Source organism: Pygocentrus nattereri, chromosome 16, assembly GCF_015220715.1.
Source record: "Pygocentrus nattereri isolate fPygNat1 chromosome 16, fPygNat1.pri, whole genome shotgun sequence".
Classification (NCBI taxonomy): Eukaryota; Metazoa; Chordata; class Actinopteri; order Characiformes; family Serrasalmidae; genus Pygocentrus; species Pygocentrus nattereri.
The window spans coordinates 28559731-28587228 of record NC_051226.1 but is presented as its reverse complement, the minus strand read 5'-3'; the positions used below and the strand labels follow the sequence as shown (position 1 = coordinate 28587228).

Genomic DNA, 27498 nt, shown 5'->3' with positions numbered 1-27498 from the left:
AACTGGCCTCGCTGTGCACCGCTTAGCGCTGTGGAGAAGGCAAAAAAGGGGGTTGGGGGTTTCTGCTGTCGGTAACAGATATCCGTGTTTTGTACGGACTGGACGACACGGCACTGAGGCGGAGAGCCCCTGTTAAAGCGCCAAGATGTTGAACATGTGGAAAGTGAGGGAGTTGATGGATAAAGCGTGAGTACGGCGTGGTTTTCTCTTCCAGAGCGCCGGTGTATTTTTTTTTGCAGGGCCCGTAGTTGTAACTTGTGCAGACAAGGCGCTCGCGAAGCTGGGTCGTGACGTCACGGTCTCAGCTGATAGTCGCTAATCATGGTTTCGCTAGCACAAATTAAATATTAAATTAGCCTAGCACGTCGTTTCAAGGCTCAGTGCCCTGTTTTTTTGCATGAACATTATATTTTTTTCCAGACTTTAAAGAAATGGAAACGTCAAACCACGCTTTCCTAATTAACGCTAGACAGCTTTGTTGCTAATGCTACCAATAGTATCCGGCTAGCTAAGCTACTTACAGGCTTGGCGAGCTGGCTGCAAGCTAACACTTGGTGTAGTCCAGTGAAATCATATACACTGTATGTGCAAACCCCAGCGGTCTATCTATACTTTTCAATAAGGCTTTAGGTTGACGTTAGATTCAATTATAACTCGTCGTCCAGAAACCGCGGTAGCATCCGCATTGCGTGCTGAATACGAGCAGCCTACTTTACCATCAGGCCGATGTTTTGAACCGCTATTTTTGGCTGGTAGCTAGGTAGCCGGCTAGCTTAGTTACAGCAAAAGGGTGTGTATACGAGGTGACTGAAGGTTACTGCTGGCATCGCCCGTATCTCCAGCTGTCTTTTGATGGAAACCAGAAATGGTAAAATCAGTAATCGCAGCACCTGGCTGTTTTCACCTACTTGCCCTGGCCGTGGTAGCTGCATTACCTATGTGGTGGGCCTTGTTGCCTTGTGCTCCATCATGCTAGCTACCACTGAAGTACTCTGTATGTCATGTCTGATACCGTGGATGACTGTCACTTGTGTTTTTGCTGTGATATCGATTATCAGTGAGTGCTTGTACATAAAAGTAATACATTAGCCCCTTTTCCAGTTTGGAGGGTCTTCCCAGTCCTTTTTTGTTCATTTTCCAACGACAGATCTGCAGCACAGAAAATTCCAAAGACTCAGGGATGCAATGGATCATACAGTAGTTACTATGCAAAAATCAGAGCCCTTTCATTTATTTAAATTCCTTTCAAATCAGCATTTCATTTTCCAGTGTCAGGAAAAAAAACACACACGTTGTTTCTACACATGCATCCAAAGTTTCAGTTGCATTCTCTGCTTCTCACAGTCCAAGTAAGCCAATTACAGATGTTGGCTCATCAGTCTGTGAAGCCTTAGTCCACATCCCAGATGTTCAGATTTGGTATTCTAGCCCAAATTTGCTCCTTTTTTTTGTCTGTTTAAAGTCTTCTTGACAGCTACACATCCTTTCACACCCATAGTGCTGTTGTTATTTCTCAGTGAAAGAATGGACAGAAACACCCATGGATATTTTATGATCTGACAAAAGACTAGAGCTTGATTGACTCCTTGCAGGTATCCCATTTTTGTTATATCTTTTAATATTTTTTTGAACTCCAGCTTTGGATACTGCTGTTTTTTCCCATTTAAGTTTCTGTAACCTGATCAAGTGCATTATCTTATTTTTAATTTTTAATGGGAAATTAATTTTAAAGGGAGCTAAGATATGATTGAGTAATTAGGCTACTTCTGTGAATGTCTCTTTCAAGGGGAACAATGTTAGTGAGACCTTTGGGAACACCTTTTATTAAAGTGGCTGTACAGAGTGGACAAATGACATACTGATATGTCTGATCATTATATTTAGTGGTGGAGGCTTCTGTGAAGTTTTCTATTACATATCTTTTCTGCTTTTTGATGCTGTGAAATAAATCACATATATTTGGTGGTGGCTTTGACTGGAAATTGTTGTTCTCTGACTTTTTTTAGACTACTGTATGTATTGTTATTTTGTTCAATTATTGTTCTTTCCCACTTTTGCTGAAAAACTAGAGAAAAATCCGAAAATTAGTTGTGATTATGGATGTTTTTTTAATACTATGAAAACATATTGCTTGATGAGCTTGCTTTTCATCCAGTAACTAGCTCAAATTGTAACATAAAGCAGCTCAATGGAACTGAACAGGGAAGGGACAGTAATGAAAGTTTCCTCTGTATGAGCAACAAGGAGGGTAGATGTCCACTTTAAATGAGATTTTCAGCTCTCTGGATTTATTAATATATATTATTATATATATAATATATATTTAATATATTAAAATGGTCGACCAGCGTTTCCAAGGGCCGATCATATGACCAGGTTGCACAGCGCTAACCTTCTGTCTACATTTACTATAGAGGGCATAATGAACACACAATAGGATGCCAGCCTATTGAAGCAGTACTATACCATGTGAGGGTAGGTTCTGCATTGAACACAGAAGCCCTGTTCATTGTTAAGTGATCCACCCTTAATTTGAATTGCACTGCAGTGTATTGGACTAGGAACTAAGGAGGATATAAATATATAAAATGGGGAAATAGTGTTTCATCAGTAGTAGTATTTTACCAGTTTAAGCCGCATTAGCTGCTTTGCATATGAAACATGTTAGGCCTATTAAAAGTTGATGTAGTTGGCACAGTACCACAACGCGCCTTACAGCTGTGAAGAAACTTCTTGAAAACCACTAAGCGCAGGGATCTTTGTATCAGTGTGCTGTTATTGAATAGTATTTCTGTCTTAAAGGAGCATCCTGGCCTAAATCTAAAGTTTAAAATGTAATTTCTGCAGTTTTCTGTAGCACTGCAGTATATCCTTCCGCTGTATCAGTTTCTCATTTCAGTTGTGGGCTAGAGGTTAGGGTATCAGCCTTGTGACCGGAAAGTTGCTGGGTCGATTTACCCCCGTAAGCCCAACTGCTTCCTGGGTGCTGTGGATAGGGCTGCCCACCACTCCGGTCAAGTGTGCTCATTGCCCCTATGTGTGTGTGTATCACTGCATGGATGGGTTAAATGTGCAAGCTCAATTGGTCAATGGTTCTGAATTCTAATTTTTCATTAGTGTTCTCGCACTGTTCAAGCATGCATAATGTAAATACATCATAAAATGTCATCCAGTCTTAATTTTAAATATAATAAAATGCAAGCATTGGGGTTTAGCCATTCCGTCTTTATTCAGCACAAATAGGACACTAAAGACAAGTACTTTTCAGCCAGTGAAAAGTAGCCAAACTGCACTACGGTACACTATATTGGCAAAAGTATTCACTCACCCTTCCAAATTATTGAATTCAGGTTTTCCATTCACTTTCATGGCCATAGGTGTATAAAACCAAACACCTAGGCAGGTAGACTGCTTCTACAAACATTTGTGAAAGAATGGGTCACTCTCAGGAGCTCAATGAGTTCCAGTGTGGTACTGTGATAGGATGCCATGTGTGCAACAAGTCCAGTTGTGAAATTTATTCACTGCTAAATATTCCACAGTCAACTATCAGTGGTAGTATAACAAAGTGGAAGCGATTGGGAACGACAGCAACTCAGCCGTGAAGTGGTAGGCCACGTAAAGTAACAGAGCGGGGTCAGTGGATGCTGATGCACATAGTGCACAGAGGTCGCCAACTTTCTGCATGGTCAGTCACTACAGACCTCCAAAATTCATGTAGTCTTCAGATTGGCTCAAGAACAGCAGAGCTTCATGGAATCGGTTTCCAAGGCAGAGCAGCTGCATCTAAGCCTTAAATCATCGAGTGCAAGGCAAAGCGTCGAATACAGTGGTGTAAAACATGAATCATGCTGCTCCGTCTGGCAATCCCATGGGCGAGTCTGGGTTTGGTGGTTTCCAGGAGAACGGTACTTGTCTGACTGCATTGTGCCAAGTATAATGTTTGGTGGAGAGGAGGTTATGGTGTGGGGTTGTTTTTAAGGAGTTCGGCTTGGATGTTTAGTTCCAGTGAAAGGAACTCTTAATGCTTCAGCAGACCAAGAGATTTTGGACAATTTCATGCTCCCAACTTTGTGGGAACAGTTTGGGGACGGTCCCCTCCTGTTCCAACATGACTGGGCACCAGTGCACAAAGCAAGGTCCATAAAGACTTGACTGGCCTCCACAGAGTCATGACCTCAACCTGATAGAACACCTTTGAGGTGAATTAGAGTGGAGACCAGACCTTCTCCTCCAACATCAGTGTCTGACCTCACAAATGCGCTTCTGGAAGAACGGTCAAAAATTCCCATAAACACACTCCTAAACCTTGTGGAAAGCCTTCCCAGAAGAGTTGAAGCTGTTATAGGTGCAAAGGATGGCCGACATCATATTAAACCCTATGGATTAAGAATGGGATGTCATTCAAATTCATATGGGTGTGAAGCCAGACGAGCAAATTTGGAAATATAGTGTATCTAGAGAGCCAGCCACCGTGCTAACTTGATAGCTTCCTCATCTAACTAGTCAGTTATGCCATTTAAATAATCTATTCTTTCCATTGCAGTCATGGTTTGATGAAACACGTAGGCCTTGATAAGACTGCCCAAATCAATTTATGGCATATCTAGATTGAATCTACATTAATTTTTGGTCATCTGGTTTTGGGCTGCAACAAACAAGTAATTTGATAGTCGAATAATATCTTGATTAATGAAACGAATAATAGATTTTGGATTATGAATTGCTACATTACCAAATAACTTTTTTTTTAAAAAGCTTGAAGCTTGAAGTTGTTTTATACATTTGCTAACTAACAGTGAAGACAATATAAATGAATAACATGTTTCAATGAAATTTCCTGCTAATAGAAAAGATAAAAGAATAAAACTCCAATATATTTTTCTGTCTACATTTATAAGCAAGGATGTGCAAAGTAGCAAAATTTAACAAAACTAAATCAGTTTTCCTTTAATCAAGTAAATAAAAAAATCAATCCAAATTTAAATGTTAAATTTAAACAATGCAGTCTGTGCTCTTTGCATTCTGCTGTCTGTCTACATCTAAATATGTACATATACATTTGCTGCATTTAAATTCTACAGACACAGGTCTTTTAGTGAAACGGAGGAAAGTCAGTGTCTCTGTGCTAAATATTCATGCTTATGCCAGAGAATTTTAAAGTGTTTGGAGGGTGATATGGTGCATCTCTATCTCTCCTGCATCTGCATTTAAAATCTGCATCACCATTGTTGCAATATAGTTACTGACAACTGTGTTGTTGCCACAGCAACCCATGCAGTTAGGTTGATGTCTGGACACAAAAACCCGATCTGACTTCTTGCGAATAGCAGGGCAGACAATAGTCTCAAAAGATCCAATTTTAAAACAACAAATCTGATTTGCCTGCTATCTGAGCATAGCATTATGCATTTTATGAATTTACGGCAAAGCATGGAGGAAAATGGACAAAATGCATGGACCTTGGAGTAATCTCTAACTATGATTAAATTAGGTCTATAATACCAATCTCTTATGTTTCCAAGTGTATTCAGTTTTCTCATGTAAAAGCTCATTAATGTGTATGCTTTTGCTTTTGCATACTTTCTTGGAAGCTTGGAATTCTCAATAGATCAATACAATTGTACGCTAACATGATTCATTAGAATGCGCTGCTTGAATTAGAAAAGTTAATAGGCAAAGTGTTTAAAAAGTAAACTTGTCTGGGCATCTAACACTTCCTTAATGACCTTTTCACACATGCTGCTCTTTTCCAAAACCCCTACTCTAGTGCAATACACTGATGCAGGTGGGTCTAAGAAGAGAATTGTGACATATTGCAAATAAAACCTGGTCATGCAAAGAGCTTTATTGGATTTTGTAATAAAGGAATTAGGTGTGAGAAAAGCTACATGCAGTTAAGCCAGCCTGCGGCTTCAGCTTAAGCCATTTGTAACTTTTCTGTTGACTTCTGCCTGTTTGAAAGATTTTCAAAAGTAACAGTGTTGAAAAATCTAACATGTCATGTTGTGAAATTTCAGTTTATTAAAGTTCAGAGTGACTTCTTAGTTTAAACTGCTTACCTTGTGCAGAATCTGTGCAGAATCTGTGAAAAGTTTTGCTCCAATTTAACACAGAGCCATTTCTAAGGCAGTTTGCGCTGCATGATGTTTAGCAGGAAATGAAATGGGCTGTTTTTTTAAAGGAAAGTTGGGATTCTCATGATTATCTACTCTACACACATTAATCACTCCTGATGAATATCTTTTCATTGACTGTGCAGTTTAGCTTGCCAATATAAATTCTTTCATTCATTGCAGTTGTTCAGCGTTCTTTATCACAGATTTCTTGCTCTTCTTCTGGTGGATGCCTGTTGCACAGGACAAGTCCTTTTGTCAGGTCACTGTAATGGATAACGTGGCTGACGGTACCTGTTAGATATGCATGAATTCAGCTGAATGGAAACTGTTATTCATACAGCTGGCTGATGCTCATGCAGGATGCTCAGGGTAGAGGGCTTTTTTTCCTTGTTTTTAATTAGTTAAGATCTTGTAGCTGATTTTTCTTTATGACTAAGAAAACTGCCTTTCATCCTGGCTTAGGATATAAGATCATCATATTATTTGCTGAATTAGTGTAAAATGTAAGGAAATTAGATAATAAAGGTGCAGGAATATCTGTTTACTAAACACTTTTTATGAACTAAAACACAATTCCTTGAACTATGATTTCACCAGGCAAGTGCAGTGGCAGTACATTCAATTAGTAAAAAAACTACAGCATAACTCATTATTATTCGGAATAATCATTAATATGTTAACATCACTGTTCTAGAGAAACTTGCAAAATCACAATTATTCACAGTGATGATGATAGGAACCAGTGCTACATCTGTAGTTATTACACAAACTGGTTCCAAAATGTTGCCTAAAATTCATGTTGCCATTGTTTCATGACAATGTTTTGTCATTGTGGCCTAAAATGTATTTTTTAAAATTATACATGGCCTAATAGGCCCTAAAGAAAACATTTAGGGCTGCAGTTGTTAATCATTTTTATTTTCAAATATTTTATTGAATATTATCTCAAATATTTGAATAGAAGAGGAGCTCAAGGCATGTTTCACTTTAATAACTGTAGAAAAACTGTGTTTATTATTATTATTATTATGCACCATGTATTCTTTTTGCTTTTTAATAAAATTTGAATACTATTAAGTAGAGAGAAAAAAAACACTATTTTCATAGCAAATTGCTTAACACTATTAAACCAGGGATCATGCACAATCTGGCAACCCTGAAAACGTTGCTGATTCTAAACAGCAGTGAGGAGAGCAGTGGAAAACCTGTCATAAACGTAAAAATTAAAATAACTTTTCGGGCATTGAATTCTAAATTTCTCTACAGCTATGGGCAGCAAGCTAGCCTTTATACTCCCATTTATTAATAAGTCCAACTGAGATCATGCTAGCTGGCAGTCTGGAGCAGGAGCACATTTATTTGCGTATCTGAAGTTAAGATGGATACTGTTGTACTGTGAGAGTCTTGCAGACTGACAAATGAATAAAGATCTCCAGTGATTCCAATGTGCCACCATCTGCATGCCACTGAGACAAGCTAGTATTTGTCTTGATAAACCCTTGTTTCACCATGAAAGTGTGGTGTTTTGGTGAAAGTGGTAAAGGTGTTAGTTATTCGAATGGATTTTCCATTTTTAAACATTTTTAATTATCGCTTTTACAAAATAGTATCAAGTTTGTGTTTGTTGTCCATATATGTGTTTACTAATCGTTTTGAATGGCAAATACATGACTATCATTGGATATATCTCAGTATCTGGTTCCTCTCACTGCCATTGTAAAAAAATCTGTTTCTGTTTACAACGCATCATTGAAGAATTAAATGTGATTAATTAATATATTCACTCGTACCAGCACAACACACACTAACACACCACCACCACCTCAGTCTTGCTGCAGTGCGGAATGATCCACCACCCAAATAGTACCTGCTCTGTGACGGTCCATGAGGGTCCTGACCACTGAAGAACAGGATAAAAGGGGGCTAACAAGTTATGCAGAGAAACAGATGGACTACAGTCTGTAACTGTAGAATTGCAAAGTGCACCTATATAGTAAGTGGAACTGATGAAATGGACAATGAGCATAGAAACAAGGTCATAATGTTATGCCTGATCGGTATACATCCATCCATCCATCCATTATCTTCCGCTTCTCCGGGGTTCGGGTCGCGGGGGCAGCATCCTAAACAATGAGGCCCAGACCTCCCTTTCCCCAGCCACTTCCACTAGCTCTCCAAGGGGATTCCGAGGCGCTCCCAGGCCAGCTGGGCGATATAGTCACGCCAGCGTGTCCTGGGTCTTCCCCGGGGTCTCCTCCCAGGTGGACTTGCCTGTGACACCTCCCGAGGGAGGTGTCCAGGAGGCATCCTAACCAGATGCCTGAACCACCTCAGCTGACTCCTCTCGATGTGAAGAAGCAGCGGCTCTACCCCGAGTCCCTCCAGGATGGCCGAACTTCTCACCCTATCTCTAAGGACGGAACCCGCACTGCTCCTCCTGGATCCGAAGTTCAACTATAAGCCAGACTCTCTTCTCCAGTACCCCTGCATAGACCTTACCAGGGAGTAGTGTGATTCCCCTGTAGTTGGAACACACCCTCCGGTCCCCTTTTTTAAAAAGAGGCACCACCACCCCAGTCTGCCAATCCAGTGGCACCGCCCCCGATGTCCACGCAATGTTGAAAAGGCGTGTCAGCCAAAGACAGCCCCTCAACATCCAGAGCCTTGAGGAACTCAGGGCGGATCTCATCCACCCCTGGAGCCTTGCCACCAAGGAGCTTCTTAACTACCTTAGCGACTTCGGCCTCAGTAATGGACAAGCCTATTCCCATGTCCCCAGACTCTGCCTCCTCACTGGAGAACGTATCGGTGGGATTGAGAAGGTCCTCAAAGTATTCCTTCCACCGCCCAATGATGTCTTCAGTCGAAGTCAGCAGCACACCATCTCCACTATATACAGTGCTAGTGGCACACTGCTTTCCCCTTCTGAGTTGCCTGACGGTTTGCCAGAATCTTTTCGGAGCCGACTTAGTCACTTTCCAAGGCCTCACCAAACTCCTCCCATACACGGGTTTTTGCCTTGGCGACGACTGAAGCCGCAGATCGCTTGGCCTGTCGATACCTGCCAGCTGCCTCTGGTGTCCCACAGGCCAACCATGCCCGGTAGGACTCCTTCTTCAGCTTGACTGCATCTCTCACCTGGGGTGTCCACCACCGGGTTTGAGGATTACCACCCCGACAGGCACCAACTACCTTACGGCCACAGCTACAGTCAGCCGCTTCAACAATGGAGGAACTGAACATGGCCCATTCTGAGTCAATGTCCCCCACCTCCCCCGATATCTGGTCAATGTTCTGACGGAGTTGAAGATCAATCTGACAGGTTCTTCTGCCAGACGTTCCCAGCAAACCCTCACTATACGTTTGGGCTTGCCTGGTCTGACCGGCATCTTCCCCCACCACCTGAACCAACTCACCACCAGGTGGTGATCAGTTGACAGCTCAGCTCCTCTCTTTACCCGAGTGTCCAAAACACATGGCCGTAAGTCCGATGACACGACTACAAAGTCAATCATTGAACTGCGGCCTAGGGTGTCCTGGTGCCATGTGCACTTATGGACGTCCTTGTGTTCAAACATGGTGTTCGTGATGGACAAACTGTGGTTTGCACAGAAGTCCAAAAACTGAACACCACTCGGGTTCAGATCAGAGAGGCCATTCCTCCCAATCCCTCCAGGTCTCACTGTCATTGCCCACGTGAGCGTTAAAGTCCCCCAGTAGGACAATAGAGTCTCCAGGAGGAGCACTTTCAAGCACCCTTTCCAAGGACTCTAAGAAGGCTGGGTACTCTGAACTGCTGTTCGGTGCATAAGCACAGACAGCAGTCAGGACCCGTTCCCCAACCCGAAGTCGTAGGGAAGCTACCCTCTCGTCCACCGGAGAAAACCCCAACATACAAGCACCGAGTCGAGGGGCTATGAGAAAGCCCACACCTGCCCGCCGCCTCTCACCATGGGCAACTCCAGAAAAGAATAAAGTCCAGCCCCTCTCAAGGAGATTGGACCCAGAGCCCAAGCTGTGTGTTGAGGTGAGCCTGACTATATCTAGCCGGTATTTCTCAACCTCGCGCACCAACTCAGGCTCCTTCCCCGCCAGTGAGGTAACGTTCCAAGTTCCAAAAGCCAGTTTCAGCAACCGAGGATCAGAACGCCAAGGCCCACGCCTTCGGACACTGCCCGATCCACAAAGCACCGAACCCCTACTACTGCCTCTCCCATCGGTGGTGGGTCGATGGGAGGGTATACATTCTTAATAAATTAATTGAGCCATCTGTGTCGAGGTTTGGCTGTTTTGAATCTTCAAATTGACCATGTCCCTTTCCTTGGAGCTTGCTTCCCCCACAAACATGTCCTGACCATTTGGTTTTCATCACTTTTGTTCCTTCTCCATCAGAACGACCACCTCCTTCACCATTCGTATTCCTGTCTGCATCTGGAAGCTTCACGTGCTTTTCCTCAGAAGTTGCAGGTAGTCTTTTTTTAGTCAGCAGTGGTGGAGCAGGGAAGCTGAAGCCACTCCGAGAGCTTTTAAGTGTTCCATATAGAGTTCTTTTGTAGGCCTCTGGTCTGTAGTGAATGCGCAAGCAACTTACCCACTACTGCTAGTGCGGGGAAAAATACAGCAAAGTAAGGAGGAGAAATGGTGAGTATAGCACAGCAGGCCCATGGAACAAAGAGGCAGAGGATATAAAGGGTGGCAAGATGCCCCTACACCTGTCTGTGTCCCTTTCTCTTTGCAAGAAAGAAAGCTCACTCTCTTCCTTTTGTCTCTCCTGCACATTGAATATTCTAGTAGAATATGCTGCACAGTTCAGTGTGTGCGAGAGTGTGAGGGAGTGTGTGGAATGTGTTTCGGTGTGGCTGCTATTCGGGCCGCCCGCTTTCATAAACCGCCATCATTCATTATTCAGTTGCCTGAGATTTCCCTTGTAATCTTGGGCCTGCTTTGCTGCTCTCCCCTCTCACTCAGTTTCTGAACCACGTCGTCTGCCATCCCTCTATGTGCTGTTTTACTGTAAAACCTCACTGTTATGGTAATCCATTGCCATTGAATACCCTCAGCCCCACCGAACCACAAAGGTTTGTTTGTGTTCAGGCTCAGTCCAGCGTACTTTTAACCATCTTATTTATATTGCAAGAGTAGCTCCAAAATATTTGGAAAATTTGGCACACTTGTATTTTAGTCATGAAACTTTTGGTAGTTTAAAAAAAAATCAGAGTTCAGAATTGGTAAACTATTGATTAATGGATGTAAAATTGTAATGAAGTGGAGCTCTAGTGTGCTGTCACTAGAGTCATATTGGAACATATGAGAGGATATTTCCCAGCCATCTGTTACACTAGGACTTTTACCAAGACTTCATATTTAAGAGTAAATTCCCAATCTTTGTGCTTATTTCACCAGTTTATGTGTGGCAGTATAACTGCTACTATTTAGCTCATAGCCCTGGTTTGAGTCTCAAGTTAGTCTACCTTGCACTCGCTATGCAGCTTTAAGCTTTTAAGGTACTTGAGAAGGGACTAGCTAAGCTCTAGTGTTTAGTAAATCTTGTCTGTCGAAGGTTGTGGTTTGCCTATCCTAAACTGCAATGACTAGTTCCATGGAGCATCTTCCGTGTTGTAAATGGTGAAGAAATAAAGTAGTATGGTTGTTTACAGTGTTGTTTACAAAATCTTAACTGTAAAGTTTTCATCTAGTTAGAGCAGTAAATATGTTTTTATCAGAACAGGCTTGTTTAAGCTGGCCATTGTTGTTTGCCAGCCGCCACAGAATTGGATTAAACTTTCATACACGAAGACCATGTGTGCAGCTTTGGCCTTCATCTGATTTGCTTTGCAATTTTGTGGTTTTGCTTATGAAAGCGTTTACATATCAAATTTGCTCTTCTCTTAGCTATAACCTTGGGAAAGTCCCTGCCAAGTTCAAAGTTTCTTCAGGCCTGGTGCATGGACTTCCTTTCCTTGGCCATGATCTTTAGTATGTTAGCAGCTAGCTGCTCCCCTCTCTCTGTGAAAGGCAGCCTCTAATCAGCTCAGCATTTGGGTTCTCAGGAATTTTGAACCATTGCTGACTTTTCTTTGTATGCTAAGTCAGACCACCTCACTCTGACTGTGGCTGAAATAAGCAGCACTTACCAATTGAGCCACCTGCTATTGCAGTCATTTTCTAGAAAGCTGCTTGCTTTCCATCTGATGGCTTTCTTCCACACACCATCCAGCACCACAAGGTCATATAATGACTTCCATAAGTTTGATTTCCTCTTCCACCGCATTTTTTACCCAAGGGATGGGAAAAGTGGAGGAAGAATTCATGTTTTCGATCTAAATGACATTAGTGATGATTACTGGAAAGTGTTCACAGCTGTTGGTAAAGCTTGCATTCTTAAGTACTCATCTCAACTCCAGGGTGGTGTCAGACAGCTGTGTATGGTGGTGTGATTTATTTTATTTACTTATTTTTTTAATTGATTTGGTTATTTACCTGTTATTACCATCATGTGTAGTGATTGGTAGTATATGAAGATTTTAACAGTGTATTCTAAATCTCTGACCTCTTGCTCAGGCATTTGTGTCAGAGTGGGAATATCAGTGTGATGGGAGTCTACAGTCTGGAAATATATATATATATATATATATATATATATATATATATATATAGATATATATATATAGATATATATATATATACAATGACTAACGTACACTGTGGCAACACATTTTTTTTGTTGTTTTTAGTACTTTTGAGTGTCTTTGGACTGTAGCCCTACACTTACGTGGTGGCCCTTCAATTTTCAGTGTTTCACTTCAGATTTCCGTTGGACCAGATTGCTAGGTTGATATTCATTCTTCACTTGTTTAGTGTTTAATTTCATGAGCTTTTAGTCCTTGACAATAGTGGCAAGCTAATTATATAACTAAGACAGATGACGTATTAACACCAGATTTTAGAGAAGCATTTGGGGGGACTTTCTTGGCTTGAACAAATACCGTCTGCAGTGCAGCCTATATGGTCATGAAGAAAAATACCCATGTTTGAACTGTTGAATGTAGTTTTAATTCAGCCACATTATCACCTATATTAGGAAAAAAAAATTGCGTTCCATTCAGTTTGCTATGAAAAATCACAGAGAACCTCAGGACATAGCTGAATTTACCTTAATCGAAAATGGTGGTGTAACAGATGAGCTATATGTGAAAATATTTCAAACAAAGACAGATTTATATATGTATAATAATAGCTGGTATTTTATTAAATTATATATGCGAAAAATGCAAAATAAAGCAAAATCATGCTTCATGTTTAGTTGTTATTCATAATAATTATATGTGTGTTTATATTTATATTATGTATATATCTGTGATTTATATTTTTCTTTTCTTGGAAGTTGCATTATCATAGGTTTAAAGTCTCTAATATACTATTTCTACTTTCTTGTTTGTCCTAACCAGAGTAATAGACTATTTGTTGCGCTCACTTTTTTTAGTTAATTTATTTGGGTGTCTGTGGGTGGTTATGCTGTAAATCTACTCTTATGACCTTTTCAAGTTGAGCACTTGTCAATGAGCAAGGTCTCAACATGGGTTATCATTCCCACACCTACTCTATGGTCTTGTCTTGCCCTTACCAGCTGCTTCCTGCTATTTTGTCTCTGATTGGCAGATTGAGCCTGGGAAAAACTACATCCTTTGGCAAAAATTGTTAATCTCATGATTGCTTGGTACATTCTACACAAAACAGGACCATCACTAAGGTTTTCATTTAGGGATGCATCTGAATGTGATTAAACCTTGGCAGGCCGTTCACTCTTCTCAATTCCACAATCATGAGGCAAATTGAGAATGTCCTGTTCACAAGTCTTACCACCCCCATAGATAACCAGGTGCCAAGTGATGGATTCATGCATTTAATCATAATCTTAATTGTGGTGATTGTTTTTGTCTGTGGTTTTGATTGAATTAAGATGTTGAGACGCTCATGTGGTTTTCTTTTCTCCTCGTCTTCCAGTACCAACGTGGTGATGAACTACTCAGAAATAGAGTCCAAGGTTCGAGAAGCCACCAACGATGACCCTTGGGGCCCTTCGGGTCAGCTTATGGGCGAGATTGCCAAGTAAGTGCTGGTTGCTGGGCAGAACACCACAAAGCTCTTAGACATTGATTGACCTAAGAATTCCCTAGATGCGATTTACTACAATAAATTTCACCAAAGAGTTGTCTTTGACACAGAACTGGGCGATATGGCCAAAAATGTTATCACAATAAACAAAATTCATATCGTTCGATTTCAGTATATGTCGCGATAACTGTCAAATCCTTCTGAGTGGTTAATTGCTGTTTTAAACTATCCTTTATGGTCAGAACATGACAGACTCACCAAATAGTGGAACGTGTTTTGGGATATTGGGAAAAAGTTTCTGGTTGGATATTTTTACCAGCTTTAAAAGCACTGTGGCAATTTTTGTTATAGTCTTAATTTAAGAAAGAAAACAGATTATTTTTAGCTTTTTGTTGACGAGTGCTCGGCTATCCCATTACAAATGCTAAACAAGTGACCACCAACAGTGCTAAGCTGTTTTGTTTCTCAACACCGTCAACTTAGTATGAACAGCAAACTCGAGCTGGCTCAGTACATCAGTGATGGATCACACCGCGTTACTGCCATCACTCCTACCATATCTATGTCAGAGCACATTCCAGTATTCAAACACCAGCTAGCAGACAACAGGATTTCTCTATAGTGGTTTGAGGGGTGAACCACAATATATCTAACACCAGACAAATGGAGTCCTCCTTTTAGCTACGTTTGAACTGAAATCTGTGATTTTGTGTCTTGTTTGATCTACAGTAACATCAATACGTGTGTTGTGCGAATGACGGAACGCTGATTAAGTTAGCCACATGCTAAAAACACCTAGCGTAGAAGGAGTTTTCCCACTTTCCAATGCCTCACAGCTTGCTCAGTTTACTTTTGTTCAAATCAGGCCTGTAACTTTCGTTGCTTGGGAATGCACTAATACTAAAATATGACTGTCTGAGTCCTGTAACACAGCACTATAATTGTGTGGAGCAGACGTGATTTAACGCTGCTAAAGCTTGTTAGGATGTAAGGAAAGAGGTGACTTCATTCTAAGCCAGTACAGTTGCGCCACTTATCTTGTCATTCACACTTGGTCACAGGAGAATAGATCACCAATCCCTCCATTCAAACAGGGAATGTATAACTTCACCTTTCCGATGTTGCTAAAGTATATTTGGGGACTCATTTTACTCATCGCCGCCTCCCTTTCTAACCATGTCGAAAAACTCAGTGCTCCCTGGCAACAGTAAAAAACGCCACTAGGGCTGTCACTATGTGAGAATGGTGTATTATATCAAAAATGTATCAAACATTTCTCATTGTTCTATCAAGGAAAGTTATATTGCGATAATGGTCATTATCATTTTATTGTCCAGCCCTACTTTGACATGATGGACATTTGTTTTTGAGCATCTTTGCTTAAATTTGTGTAATTACATGCATATTCCTTATTTACTTCTTATGTGGTTTGACTTTCCTGAGTGTTACATGACAAGTATTTGCATGGACTCACAAGAAGTTGAATCTGCTAATTAATAGATGGTTATTTCCTCATATCATACAGGTCCACATTCATGTATGAGCAGTTCCCTGAAGTGATGAACATGTTATGGACCAGAATGCTGAAAGACAACAAAAAGAACTGGAGGAGAGTTTATAAGGTACATTGTTTAATGTTTTTCACCCATTCCAAAAATAGATAAATGTAGGTTTATACAGTCATGAAAAATCTTGGAAAAGTCATGAAATGTAGAAATTTCCATGACTAAATTTAAAAAACTCACTGCTAGTTTTCACACCAAGAAATGCATGACTAGGGGCTACCGAGTGGCGCAACCGTCTAAGCATTGGCCCTATCATCAGGAGATCACGAGTTCGATCCCTGGTGATGCTACAGCCATCCGGTAGAGATCACCCATCACTCAGTGCGATGCTAGTCAACACAGGTGTCTGTTAGCTGATCTAACAGATCTGGCGGTTGGCACCTCCGAGTGCGTTCAGCTGTCCAGTGATGTTGCATGGTGTTAACGGCAGTTCGAAAAGATGCGGTGGCTTCACAGGTCTTGGAGTAAGCCTGTGCTAGCTGCTTGTTAATTCTCGTATCCTATTTTTCCTTCTCTGCTCAGGCCTTACTACTACTAGCGTACCTCATCAGAAATGGATCCGAGCGAGTGGTCACAAGTGCCAGAGAGCACATCTATGACCTGCGCTCATTGGAAAATTACCATTTTGTAGGTAAGTGGAGTTTTGAAATGATGAATAAGGCTAGAAAAGAACAGGTAGATACTGGCATGTATTAAGAAAGAATGACTGACAGCCTAGCTTACTTTCTTCTTCTTGGAAACACCCAAGAGAATAAGCTAATGACGGGATCCCAGCAACTCAAGACATCCAGCTGGTCACATGAACAAACGGGTACATTTTATATGTAGATTACCTTTTAAAGAATATGCTGTTACAAAGTCTGCTGTATACTGTGTTCATAGATACAAACTTAACCACAGAAGCTATTGCTGAAAACGGAACTATGCACATATGTACCAGGAGTAGGATTCAGTATTCTATATATATTTCTGTAAATTAGAATTCAATTTCACTAGGATGTGTAGGTTTTATTTTTTTTTATTTGCATTATTTATCTTGAGCAACAGCAGTCAGTTTGTTGTAGCCTGCAGTTAGCCAGATGTTTTCAAACTGAAACACATATTTGTGCATCTGAGGACATCTGGAAAATGCAAGGATCTCTACATTGTTGTTTTTTTTTTTTTTTTTTTTTTGGAATTTCATTTGGAATGAAATTGTATTTTTATTCCAGTTTATTAATTTGTTAATTTATTAACTTTTTACACAGCAGTTTCTAAACCAAGTTTACAGAATGCTCCACAATAAATTACTAAAAGTAAATCTAGGAAGATAAAACACAATAAGCAATGTCAAAACACACTAAAATACTTCAAAAATCTGAAACCATAAAACACCAGAAAAAAATAAAACTCTCAAAGTAGCTGTATAAAAATGTGAACAGTGTAGTGAAAAAGCCCAGTAGGAAAAAATTAGTAAAAAGTAATAAAAAGGACTGTTCCAGTTTTTTTTTTTGTCTTTGGAACAGCAAAAACCCTTGATTAGAGGAGCACAAAGACCTGACACTTTAATATGAAGCTAATAATCACAAATGTATTTCTACAAAGCCTGATAGGTGTGAACACCAGTAATTTAAAACCAGTTCTTGATCTGAAACTAGTAGCTACTGAAGAGAAGAAAGCCCTGGGTTTATGTCCTACTGTACATTTAGTCTTTGACCAAGGCAGGTAAATAAGGCATTACAATAGTCAAAAAATTATTACACAAAGCATAATAATCCCTTTGTGTCTGAAAGCACAAGGTGCATTTATTTTTGGAAATATTACCTGGAACTGACAGGATTAAGTTTTTAGGAAAAGATTTACCTTTTGAAAGGTTTATCTTAGTGAACCAAGCTGCAAATCCCTAGAAATAAATTGTTAGTGTTGTAGTAGGTTTATAAATTTGATAAAAAAAAGAGCCCAGTGACTCTTTTTGGGTCACCGCAATGACTGCAGTGATTGTTCTTCATGGAGATTCACTCTCACATATGCTTCAGTTATCAACTGTAGTTCCAGCAGTGCACAGATGTTCAGTGTAACACCAGATGAAATTATACTATAATTAGTTCTCTCACACATTTCTAACAGCTGATCATCTTTTAAAATATGAAATTATGTTTTGACTTCATCGTATGAAGTGCATTTTTCTGAAAGATAAAACTACAGACATTATTCAGTATAATACACTCATTATATTGTGTATTTTTTATTTAGACAGAAACAAGAAACCAATTTACTTCATTTAGCATTATTTTTTTTTTCCTCTGTATATCTAGATGAAAATGGGAAGGACCAGGGAATTAATGTACGGCAGAAGGTCAAGGAAATGGTAGAGTTTGTCCAGGATGATGACCGGTTACGGGAAGAAAGGAAAAAAGCAAAGAAGAACAAGGATAAATACATTGGGGTGTCATCGGAAAGCATGGGAGGCTTCAGACAGAGCAACTGTAAGTGATAAGGAAAGAGCAAACATTGACTGTCATGACTGAAATTCTTTAAAGGTGTTATTTGCCAATTACTGCAGATACTTTGAGGATTAACCTAGAATCAAGTGTTATCTGCTGGCCCAGCGTTGTAGGAGCTCCACAAGGATTTGCATTTGGTCCTCTGATGATTTTCCACATAGCACTCTGTAATCTCACAAATTCCCATTAGACTCCTTCCTACACATGATTGATCTTTTTATTAGAATTGTTTTGATTTCAGGGCAATCACTTGTTTAATGTTGACTCAGTGCGTCATTTGTAAGGCTTGTGATCATGTTGCTGTAAAAATAATCATATCTCTTCTCTTTGTAATGGAATATGTTTACTCTTAGATCTGTCTAATCAAGTTGGGATACTGTGTCCCCCGTCATGTCATTAGCATTGAAAGTTACACTACTCAGGAGTTTGCACTTTGTTTTCTTGCCTGATTTCCTCCTTTTGATTTCTGACACCTTTGATTTGGTGCATTGATTTTTCACTTCATTAGTCAAACCAGAGTCTCAATTTGTCAGTTAATGATGCCACATCAGAATTTGTTTTAGTCTCTTAGGAACAAACTGCTATTGACAGAGTAGTTGTCATTTTGAGTAGTGTTTCACATAATTACACTTGCAGTATGTTTTTGCACAAATTTCAGGCTTTGTATACTTTGATTTATTTTATTTTTGGTAAGTTAAACAATGCACATACCCTCCCCTCCCCAGTTCTCGCAACCTTTGAAAGTGTATAATGAGTGTCCCAGGTGGCACTGTTGGCTAAAAAGGTTGCATCCTCTTGTTGTGATGGCAAATCTGTCTGTGGCCGCTTTTTCTTTCATTGTCAGTACAGAGCTGCATTAGCCAGGTGCAGGTGTCTATTAGATCACGTGCCGTATTGAGTAGCTAGTGCTCTTCGCAAAATGTCTTCTGCTGTCCTACAGCATTGCATGAGATGTGATGGATAGTTATGCTTTATGACTTTCTCTGGTTTTAGAGTCATATTATGAGTGTGCATTCTATGTTGTAAACTATAGACAGCTACACAGTTTGTCTCTGATTGAATAAACTGTAACTAGTTGCCAAGAGCCTTGTGAAATCAATTTTTGTGTCTTTAGCGGGAGAACGGTTCGACTCTGAATCCAAAAGCAAGTGGGAAGAAGACTGGGATAAGAGCAAAGGTGGCTTCCCCTTCAGCGAGAAGCTAGGCGAGATCAGTGATAAAATTGGCAGTACCATTGACGACACCATTAACAAGTTTCGTAAGAAAGAAAGAGACGACTCCCCTGACCGAATCAGGTTTGGAACTGTTCTTTGTACCAGAATGCTGCACTGAATAAAATTCTCATTTTATAATTAGGGAGGGGGGGTTAACAATGGTCCTGGAGAGAGAGATCGCAATTTGATGATTTCCCCTACTCAAACAAACCCAGTAAACCTGGCAATTAACAGATGAGTTCAAGCAAGGATAACTATGCCCTTTATGACCGAAGTTGACTACCCCAGGCAGTTGATTCTACATAAGATCATTGTTTGACTTTTCCAGGCAGAAGTGATGATGGTTCAGGTCTCTTTTTCAGAGGAGCATTTTAGCTTTTTTTTTCATCTCTTTTCTCTAGTGATAATGAGGAGGACAGAGTATCGCAGAACGGTCGGCCGGCCAAATCTGAGTTCAAGGATGAGGAAGAAACAGTGACAACCAAGAGTGTCACGCAGGCCACGGAGACCACTGCCACATCAACTACCACACGCAAACGAGGTGGCGTGCCCTCCAAAACAGTGGATTTGGGTGCAGCCGCACATTACACAGGTGACAAGAACAGCCCAGATGCAGACAATGCAAAGGTAACTTCCATTTGTTTAACACCACCCTTCAAGATTCTAATGGCCATAAAACCAAAATGAGGCTGCTGTGTCATCTGCTCTTCTATTGCAAAGAATTTGATTATTGTAACGTTTATGATCTTAACCAAAATCGTACGTTGTAAAATTATGTGTATTTTCTAGACCAGGTAATGTATTTCAAATGAAGATCATTGGAGTCATATTTGGAGCTGAATTCCAATTGCTGTTGCAAAATTAAGTCTTTGCTGCCCTCTTGTGGCAACAAGAAAATGTATGCTTTCTCTTTCTTAACCCCTTCAGACATCTGGTAGTCAATCATCCAACACAGGACTTTCAGATTTGTTCTTGGTGGACTCTGGAGCAAATCAGTCTGCACCTACAGGTAAAGCTGTGCAAGTTAATAAGTGTTTTCTGTTCATTTAACTGCACTCCAGGATTATGCCTAACCTAAATGATGCTTTTCAAACATGTGAATCCAGCTGATACAGTGAGTGATATGCTACGATCAAACAATTGTGGTCTAGATTTCATACTATGGAGATGGACTATTATGTGTATAATGAGCAGTTCTAATGCAGGTCTAATCGTTTGAGAATAAGGAAATTATTTGTTTCCCGAGAACTCTCAACTTTGTGTGAATTGAGTTTTTTAGCTAGTAAGCAGGTCTTGATGTCCAGTCCATCTCCTGACCTCATTTTCACAAGAAAACTTTACTCTGAAAGTTGGTGCAACTCTTAGCTTAGACAGGGTACCGAGATCAAGACCTTTCAGAGAAAGTTATTTAGAGCTGTAGACACAGCATGGTCCAAGTGGCCCAGATGGGGGCTGTAGTCTGTCTGGGAGTGAGTGGGTATGTGTGCGTTGCACAGATGCTGCTGTCCCTCTTTATCTTGTCAGCAGCCCAACAGCTGTGCCCTGTCCCCCAGCATCACTCAAAAAGACACAGGCTTACGATGAGGGGTGTGTATGTGTGTGTTCACAGACAGGCTTATTATTTATTGTGTGTTGTAAAAAGTGTCTTGTGCATGTACGCAGTTGTCTTCACCAGTATTCCTTACTGTTCTGCACTCCATTATTCTTGTGATTTATTGTCTTGCACTCATATTTGTAGCTGTCAGTTTAATATTGATTCTCCATAGGTGGCAACTCTGACCTCATTGCTGGCTTTGCTGATTTCTCCTCCCCGGCTGCTTCTGCTAGTCTCCCTTCAGCTTCTGGTATGTGTGAAGCTTTGTCCATCCACACTACAGATGGCACAGATCTGATACCAGGTATCGATATTAGGCTGATATCAGCAGAAAATGATGGATTGGACATTGGAGAATAGCAAGAATTAATCTGATCCACTTCTGTAATTGTGTGATTCCAAACCTGGAAGCAATCAAGATTTCCTTCTATTTCTAGGTCGCTATTCAAATTCAAGCAAATTTGTGACCTTAGCCTTGTTAAAAAAGATCAGTTTTTTTTTTTTATCGCTTCCTTTAAAGCTTCTCTGTGATCTCACTGCTGTGCCCCACTGGGGTAGTTTGAGCATGAAAGCCTAAATTTAGATGCTCATCTTAAATGAAATGCTTTAATTTAAAGTAATGCATTTTTATTAAGGCATAGTACTTTTTAAAGAAAAACATATTGGATCAAGATCCATCAGCCAGTACTGAAGGGTTCAATATTGATATCGGTATCGTGCCATCTCTAATCCACATGCTCTGCATATTTCTCAAATGCTTAGCTTCTTCTAGACCGGTGGTCCACAAGTATGTGTTTATGTGCCTGTGATGTCTGGTCAACAATTCATTTTTTTTTTTTATTAAATTACATTTTAATAAAAATAACACATTTATTTAATATTCAGTTAATATTTTAAAATAAAACCACATTAGGGGAAACAGAACTTTACAGAGGTAACATTTGTCTTTACATATGTTGCTATGAAAGCTGTCTGAAGCATTATCGTAGCTTAAAAAAAGCTAGCATGATTAAGAAGGCTAATATTTGATTAGCCTTCTTTTGCCCCAGAATTTTTTTCTGTATCAAATAAAAATGATTAACATTAGCAGTGTAGCAAATAGCACTGGCAGACATGACCTCCAAAATTCAGTGTTAGTTAAAAGTAATAGATTGTTGGCTATTAAAGACAGTTAATGATTACAAAGCGCTAGCTTACTGGTTGAGGTTAAGTTTGTGCCCACTGTAAAAATATCATTTGGACCACCGATGTAGACCAAGCTCAGGTTTGTACTTGGTATGTTTATATGTCCCATTCTCCTTTTCCAGACTGCTAACATCAGGGCCTTTAGATTAGATTAAATGAGTCTGTAAGGGGCTGTGGCTCCAAAAAGGAATTCTGTGCAAAAGTGATGCACCATCCTATTATTATTATTATTATTTTTTTTTTTTTTTTTTTTCCCCCTCATCATCCTCTGTGGGCCTTGGCTCAGTAGAGTAGCAGAGTAGGCTGTGTGTGGCTGTGGGTTGGTAAGATGACAACCCCTTTAGCTTCTCTGAAGTGTGTGATCGGAGAGGCTGCATGCATACACAGACACAGGTCAGGGTAAAATATTGATGAGTGATGGGGGACTCCAGATGGAGCAGCTACCTGCTGAGCGTTATGGGGACAGACACCCGTCAGCTCCCATCACACACGCCTCATCTGCTGTGACTGTGCCAAACTCTGAGTAGAGGTGGAGAGTCCTACTTATTGTATGTGTTTATATTATAGGATCTAACGAAACAGCAGCCACTGCTGTAAAAGCTATAAAATCATGAGTATAACCTAAACAGTGGAATATCCATGTCTGTAATGAACAAGCACATGGTTATTAGTGAGGAGGCCTGATCCATCATTCTAAAGGTATTTTGTCTGGGGAGATGTATGAATACTGACATCTTGGCGTCTTTCTGGTGTGCAGTCATGTGAGCTGTGGACTTTTTGCGTGGGTGAGTAGCTTGAGGCAGTAAATGTGACCTGCTCTGGCCTGATGTACTGAGGCTATTGTAATGTTGCTTCAGTTTTGCAGCTTGCATGAATGCTGTCTCTTAAATTTCTTTAGCCACTTATAAATCAGTACTCTACCATTCTTCAGAGTTGGAGAAACACTGTATTTTTTGGCATTGTTTTGTTACACATGGAAAATTATGTGGTTTTAGGATCAGTATCTGGGAATGGAGAGTTTGGTGACTGGAACGCTTTCTCCTCAGCAAGCCCGCCTGTCTCTGCCAGCTCCTCTACCGTCCCGGACCTCTTTAGTGACGCGCCCCCACTCACCTCCAACCCTGCTCCATCATCCACTCAGCCACCCTCTGCTGACCTCTTTGACCTGATGGGCCCCAACAATAGCAATCTCAGCTCCTCCCAAAGCATGACCTTCAACGTGTGCTCCCAGAGCTCGGGGCTGCCCATGTCTAGATCACAGGTAGGTTTTAATTTGGGATAATAGTTTTATTTTGGGACACTGATGGTCAAGATGTCATTTATTTGAAGCAAGTCATTTCAAGATGTCCAAAAAGAGGTTCTATCTATTAGGGAAGACTGTTGAGCAAAGGTTCCCTGCTGAAAGTGCACCTGTTTGACTGTTTTACTAACGCGTCACATTATTTTTTCTTCCAGTTTTGTTTTAACCCTAATTAGCACCACACTTGAATATGGATCTATATAAGTGTGTAAATTAAATATTGAACTCCCGTCCATGATTATGCTTTTTTAATAGGAATACACAATGTCTGTATCGTATTGGTTTTGAAGGATATTTTCTTAAATATCTTCATCAGACATTTAGATTTGACAGATATTTCAAAGTAGTATTTCATGGCTTGATTGTACTCCAAAAAAGTAGGATGTTTAAGTGACACTGCTCTGAAATGTCTGCATTTAATTAATTTTACTGCTAATCCAAGTAGTTGAAATTGTTTTCATAAATGTTTGTTGTGTATGGGTGGGCAATATGGCAATGTATAAAATAGATCACATATAAAAAAAATTGAAATACATAGATTTTTATTCAGCATTCACATTCTGCACTGCAATGAACAATTAAACAGGACAAACCATTTAAGCTGTCTTTTTAATGAAACCTACAGTTGGTCAGTGTTCAAGTACTGACTAGATCCACAATATGTTCAGAAAAGCACAATAATAAAATATATCATTATAGCAGTAAAATGTGCTAAAATAAAGAAATTATATTGCCCAACTTTGTGTATTTGAATTGACAGATTTATACATGCAGACCCACAATTCCCATATCGATGCATCTTTTTGGTCTTTTCACATCCTTCCAGATGTTGTTGTTGATAGTAGATTGTTGATTGTCTCAAGTCTGCTTTTTCCTGTTTTACAGACTCTAGGGGGGCCCATGCACAGTTTAGGAAGTCCTTTGCTGCCACAGCAGATGAGTATTCAGAAAGCAGGGGGGAAAGTCTCAATGCCTGCCACGTGGTCTGACCCAAGCGTTAACATCAGTCTGGACTTTCTGTCCATGGGCATGAACCCTCCAAAACCATCACAACCCACTCTCAACACAATGATGCAGCAAGGTGAGTCACCAATATGCGTAGAAGGCATTATCTGTTTTTTTTTTATTTGTTGGTATGGTCGTAAGGAATGCTATTGACTGGCCATAGATATAAACTAAGACAAGTAATCCTGGTTTAGTTATTTAATTTACTGCCTACCATTTCATGTCTCAGTTCAGTTACTTTTTTTTTTGTTCCCTTTGTTCCCTTTATAGGCATCCAACCACCCATAAACATGGTCACCCAGAACTTTGCTGGAATGACGCTCAACGCCCCTGCAGGAGTGGCTGTCAGACCGCCCATAAACCCTGTGATGGGCAGTGGGGGCACAGGAATGGGAATGCCCCCCACTATGGCGACAGGCACTGTGGGAATGGGCTCTGTGGGCATAGGTGGAATGCCCTCTGGTCAGGGACTAATGGGAATGAACATGAACATGGCACCTGTTGGCTTGGGCCTCTCAGGTGGCCTTGGTATGCCAGTGATGGGCATGGGCCAAGGCATGACCCCTACCCTGTTGCAACCCAAACAAGATGCCTTCGCAAACTTTGGCAACTTTGGAAAATGAAGTAAAGTGAGGATCCTCTGAAAAGAGTAACTGGTCCAAATACACCTTAAAAGAAGGAGCTGCATCCAGTAAAATGGACAACACTGACAAAGCTAGCCATTGTCTGATTGATTGACTCTTCAGTCATTTCTCGTTATACGTTAACAGATAAACAGGTGGGAAGAAATCTAGATTCCGTTTTCCCGCCAGGGGGTGGGACTGGGTTGGTCAAAGGGTGGGTGGTTTGGTAATGGTTGAAAGCAGAAGTTATATAGTAAAAAAAGGTGCCCTTTGCAGTTTGGTATGTTTGCCAATGTTGTTTCAACACAGGCATCACTTAAAGATGTGTTTTTGCATCGGTTTTCACAAACCCCCGTCTCACCATTTTCAAATCTATATGAATTCAGGAATTACCTCAATGTCCATTGTTCATGCTGTGACTAAAACGATGCAAGTGGTTTATTTTGTAAATATCTTTTTTTTTTTTTTGGTTTATGAAGAAGAAAATAACTAAATTATTGCGCTGTTTTACTCAGAGTTCTCAGATGGTATGAGAGGAACAATAAGCTTCGAAAGACACAGGAGTACAACAGGTCCTCATTTCATTGTCTTTTTTTTTTTTTTTTTTGCTGTCACTTTCCTCATAGCGTTATTTTAAATCCATCAAATTCAGACATTGGACACGTTCAACAGCGTCTTTGGCTTGAGGAGATAGAACATGAAGGCCAATATAGCTTGACTTATCTCTATCTCTAGTGGCATTCTGTTCTAAGAATCTAAGCTGCCATCTCCAGTAGAGTGCCTGTTGGTGAAGCGGGTGCCTTTAAATGATTAAATCGATCACTCCAAAGGCCAGAAACATAATGTTTTGGTAAACGGATATGGCTTTGCGAAACAGGTCCTTGTTTGGGCGGGTCAATGATCGTAGATTACATGTAGAACTTTAATTTTTTGGAATGCTGAGCAGGGAAGGATGGATAGACTTTACTGTGAATTTCTTGAGAGAAAAGAGGGAACATGGTGTTTTATGACCTCTCTCCATTATGGAAGGTTCTTGCACTGTTCAAGTTGAAGGTTGCGTCTCAAGTCGCACAAGGTGTCAGAGTAGCGGCAGAAGTGGTGCAAATGTAATGGGTAACTACTTGAATTGGTGTTTATAATGCCTCATAACTGTCTGACCTAACATGTCAAAATGCATGAAATGAACTCCAGTGTTTATAAGTGCATCTTTTCAGGCATTGCCTCAAATCAGTGTTACACTTTCCATGTCTGTCATGGGATGGTACAACAACTATAGGGTCAATGAAGGCATTGTGAACTCCAAATGAGGTCTTTCACATTTTAAGTTTCTTGTCATTGTTTTCATTTACTCTTTTTCATACGCTGCTGTACACAGACAAAATGAACAGACGGCCCTCCATTCCTCACCATCACATTCAAAATGACCAAATCTTTATTTTATTACTCTTGAGATTACTGTATAGGGGTTTAGTTTCCTATTTTAATACATTATACAGAACCTGTGCATATTATGGTTTAGGCATGGGCCAGTTGTTGAGAAAACTCTTACTAGTTTATGCGCCTGTAAAAAGAAGAGAGAAAAAAGATCAAGCGCCTCTTTCATGAAATAGTTCTTTTCAAATTTAACTTTGTTTTGATTGTATTCAATAAAAAAATCTGTATGACATTAAACTTCATTAACACTTGCTTTCATGCTTTATGTAATACTGTTTGTTATATTTTAGTAAATACAGAAGACGATGAAGGCTTTGGATTATTCAGGTCATTCAACTTCGGAGTAGAAGTAAGTCAAGGTGAACGGTTTTTAGCATTTTAGAGGGTTTTTTTTTTTGTCAGAAACTAGTGTCATTGCCAAATAGGACAAATTGTTCATTTGTCCCCGCAAACAAAAGTCTGTTGATTGTTGCTTCACTCTTAAAAGTTATGCAGTGCTAACTTAGCACAACAGACTGCTCATTACATTACACATTACTTCACTCAAATACCATCACCATGTCCTGAGTTTTTAAGATTTGACACAGGATTCCACTCCTAGACAATTGTTCAGACACTGAAAACACTTATTTATAAAACTATAATGATATTAGCTTATGTTCTTGTTGCAGTTTGCTATTTAATTTTTTTATTTGTTTTTGAAAACATTACATATTTTCCCTGCTACTATTTGTTGTAGCAATAGTTTTCATTAACAATAATAATTTTATTTTCAGACTTGGCCTGCCCTGGACTATGTTTTCTTTTCAATGGAGAATCTCCAATAAGAATGCTTTGTAGTCCAGGACTAGGCTTAAATGG

At 40.1% G+C, this 27498-nt stretch overlaps 1 protein-coding gene across 4 annotated transcripts; it reads left to right on the top strand.

Moving 5' to 3' along the window:
* On the top strand, positions 1-26890 carry clint1b (clathrin interactor 1b). 4 transcript variants are annotated; one of them, XM_037546280.1, is made up of 12 exons: positions 1-186; positions 14124-14228; positions 15760-15856; positions 16322-16430; positions 18094-18264; positions 19397-19577; positions 19898-20123; positions 20424-20505; positions 21263-21340; positions 23322-23536; positions 24461-24656; positions 24851-26890. In XM_037546280.1, exons 1-12 carry the CDS (start codon positions 146-148, stop codon positions 25201-25203), a joined length of 1854 nt encoding a protein of 617 aa, XP_037402177.1. In that variant the 5' UTR covers positions 1-145; the 3' UTR covers positions 25204-26890. The 4 variants fall into 4 exon arrangements, with proteins under 4 accessions (XP_037402177.1, XP_017576742.1, XP_037402176.1 ...); XM_017721253.2 differs by having other exon boundaries at positions 23271-23536; XM_037546279.1 differs by lacking the exon at positions 21263-21340 and adding an exon at positions 21021-21083 and having other exon boundaries at positions 23271-23536.
* The last annotated feature ends 608 nt before the right edge of the window (positions 26891-27498 follow it).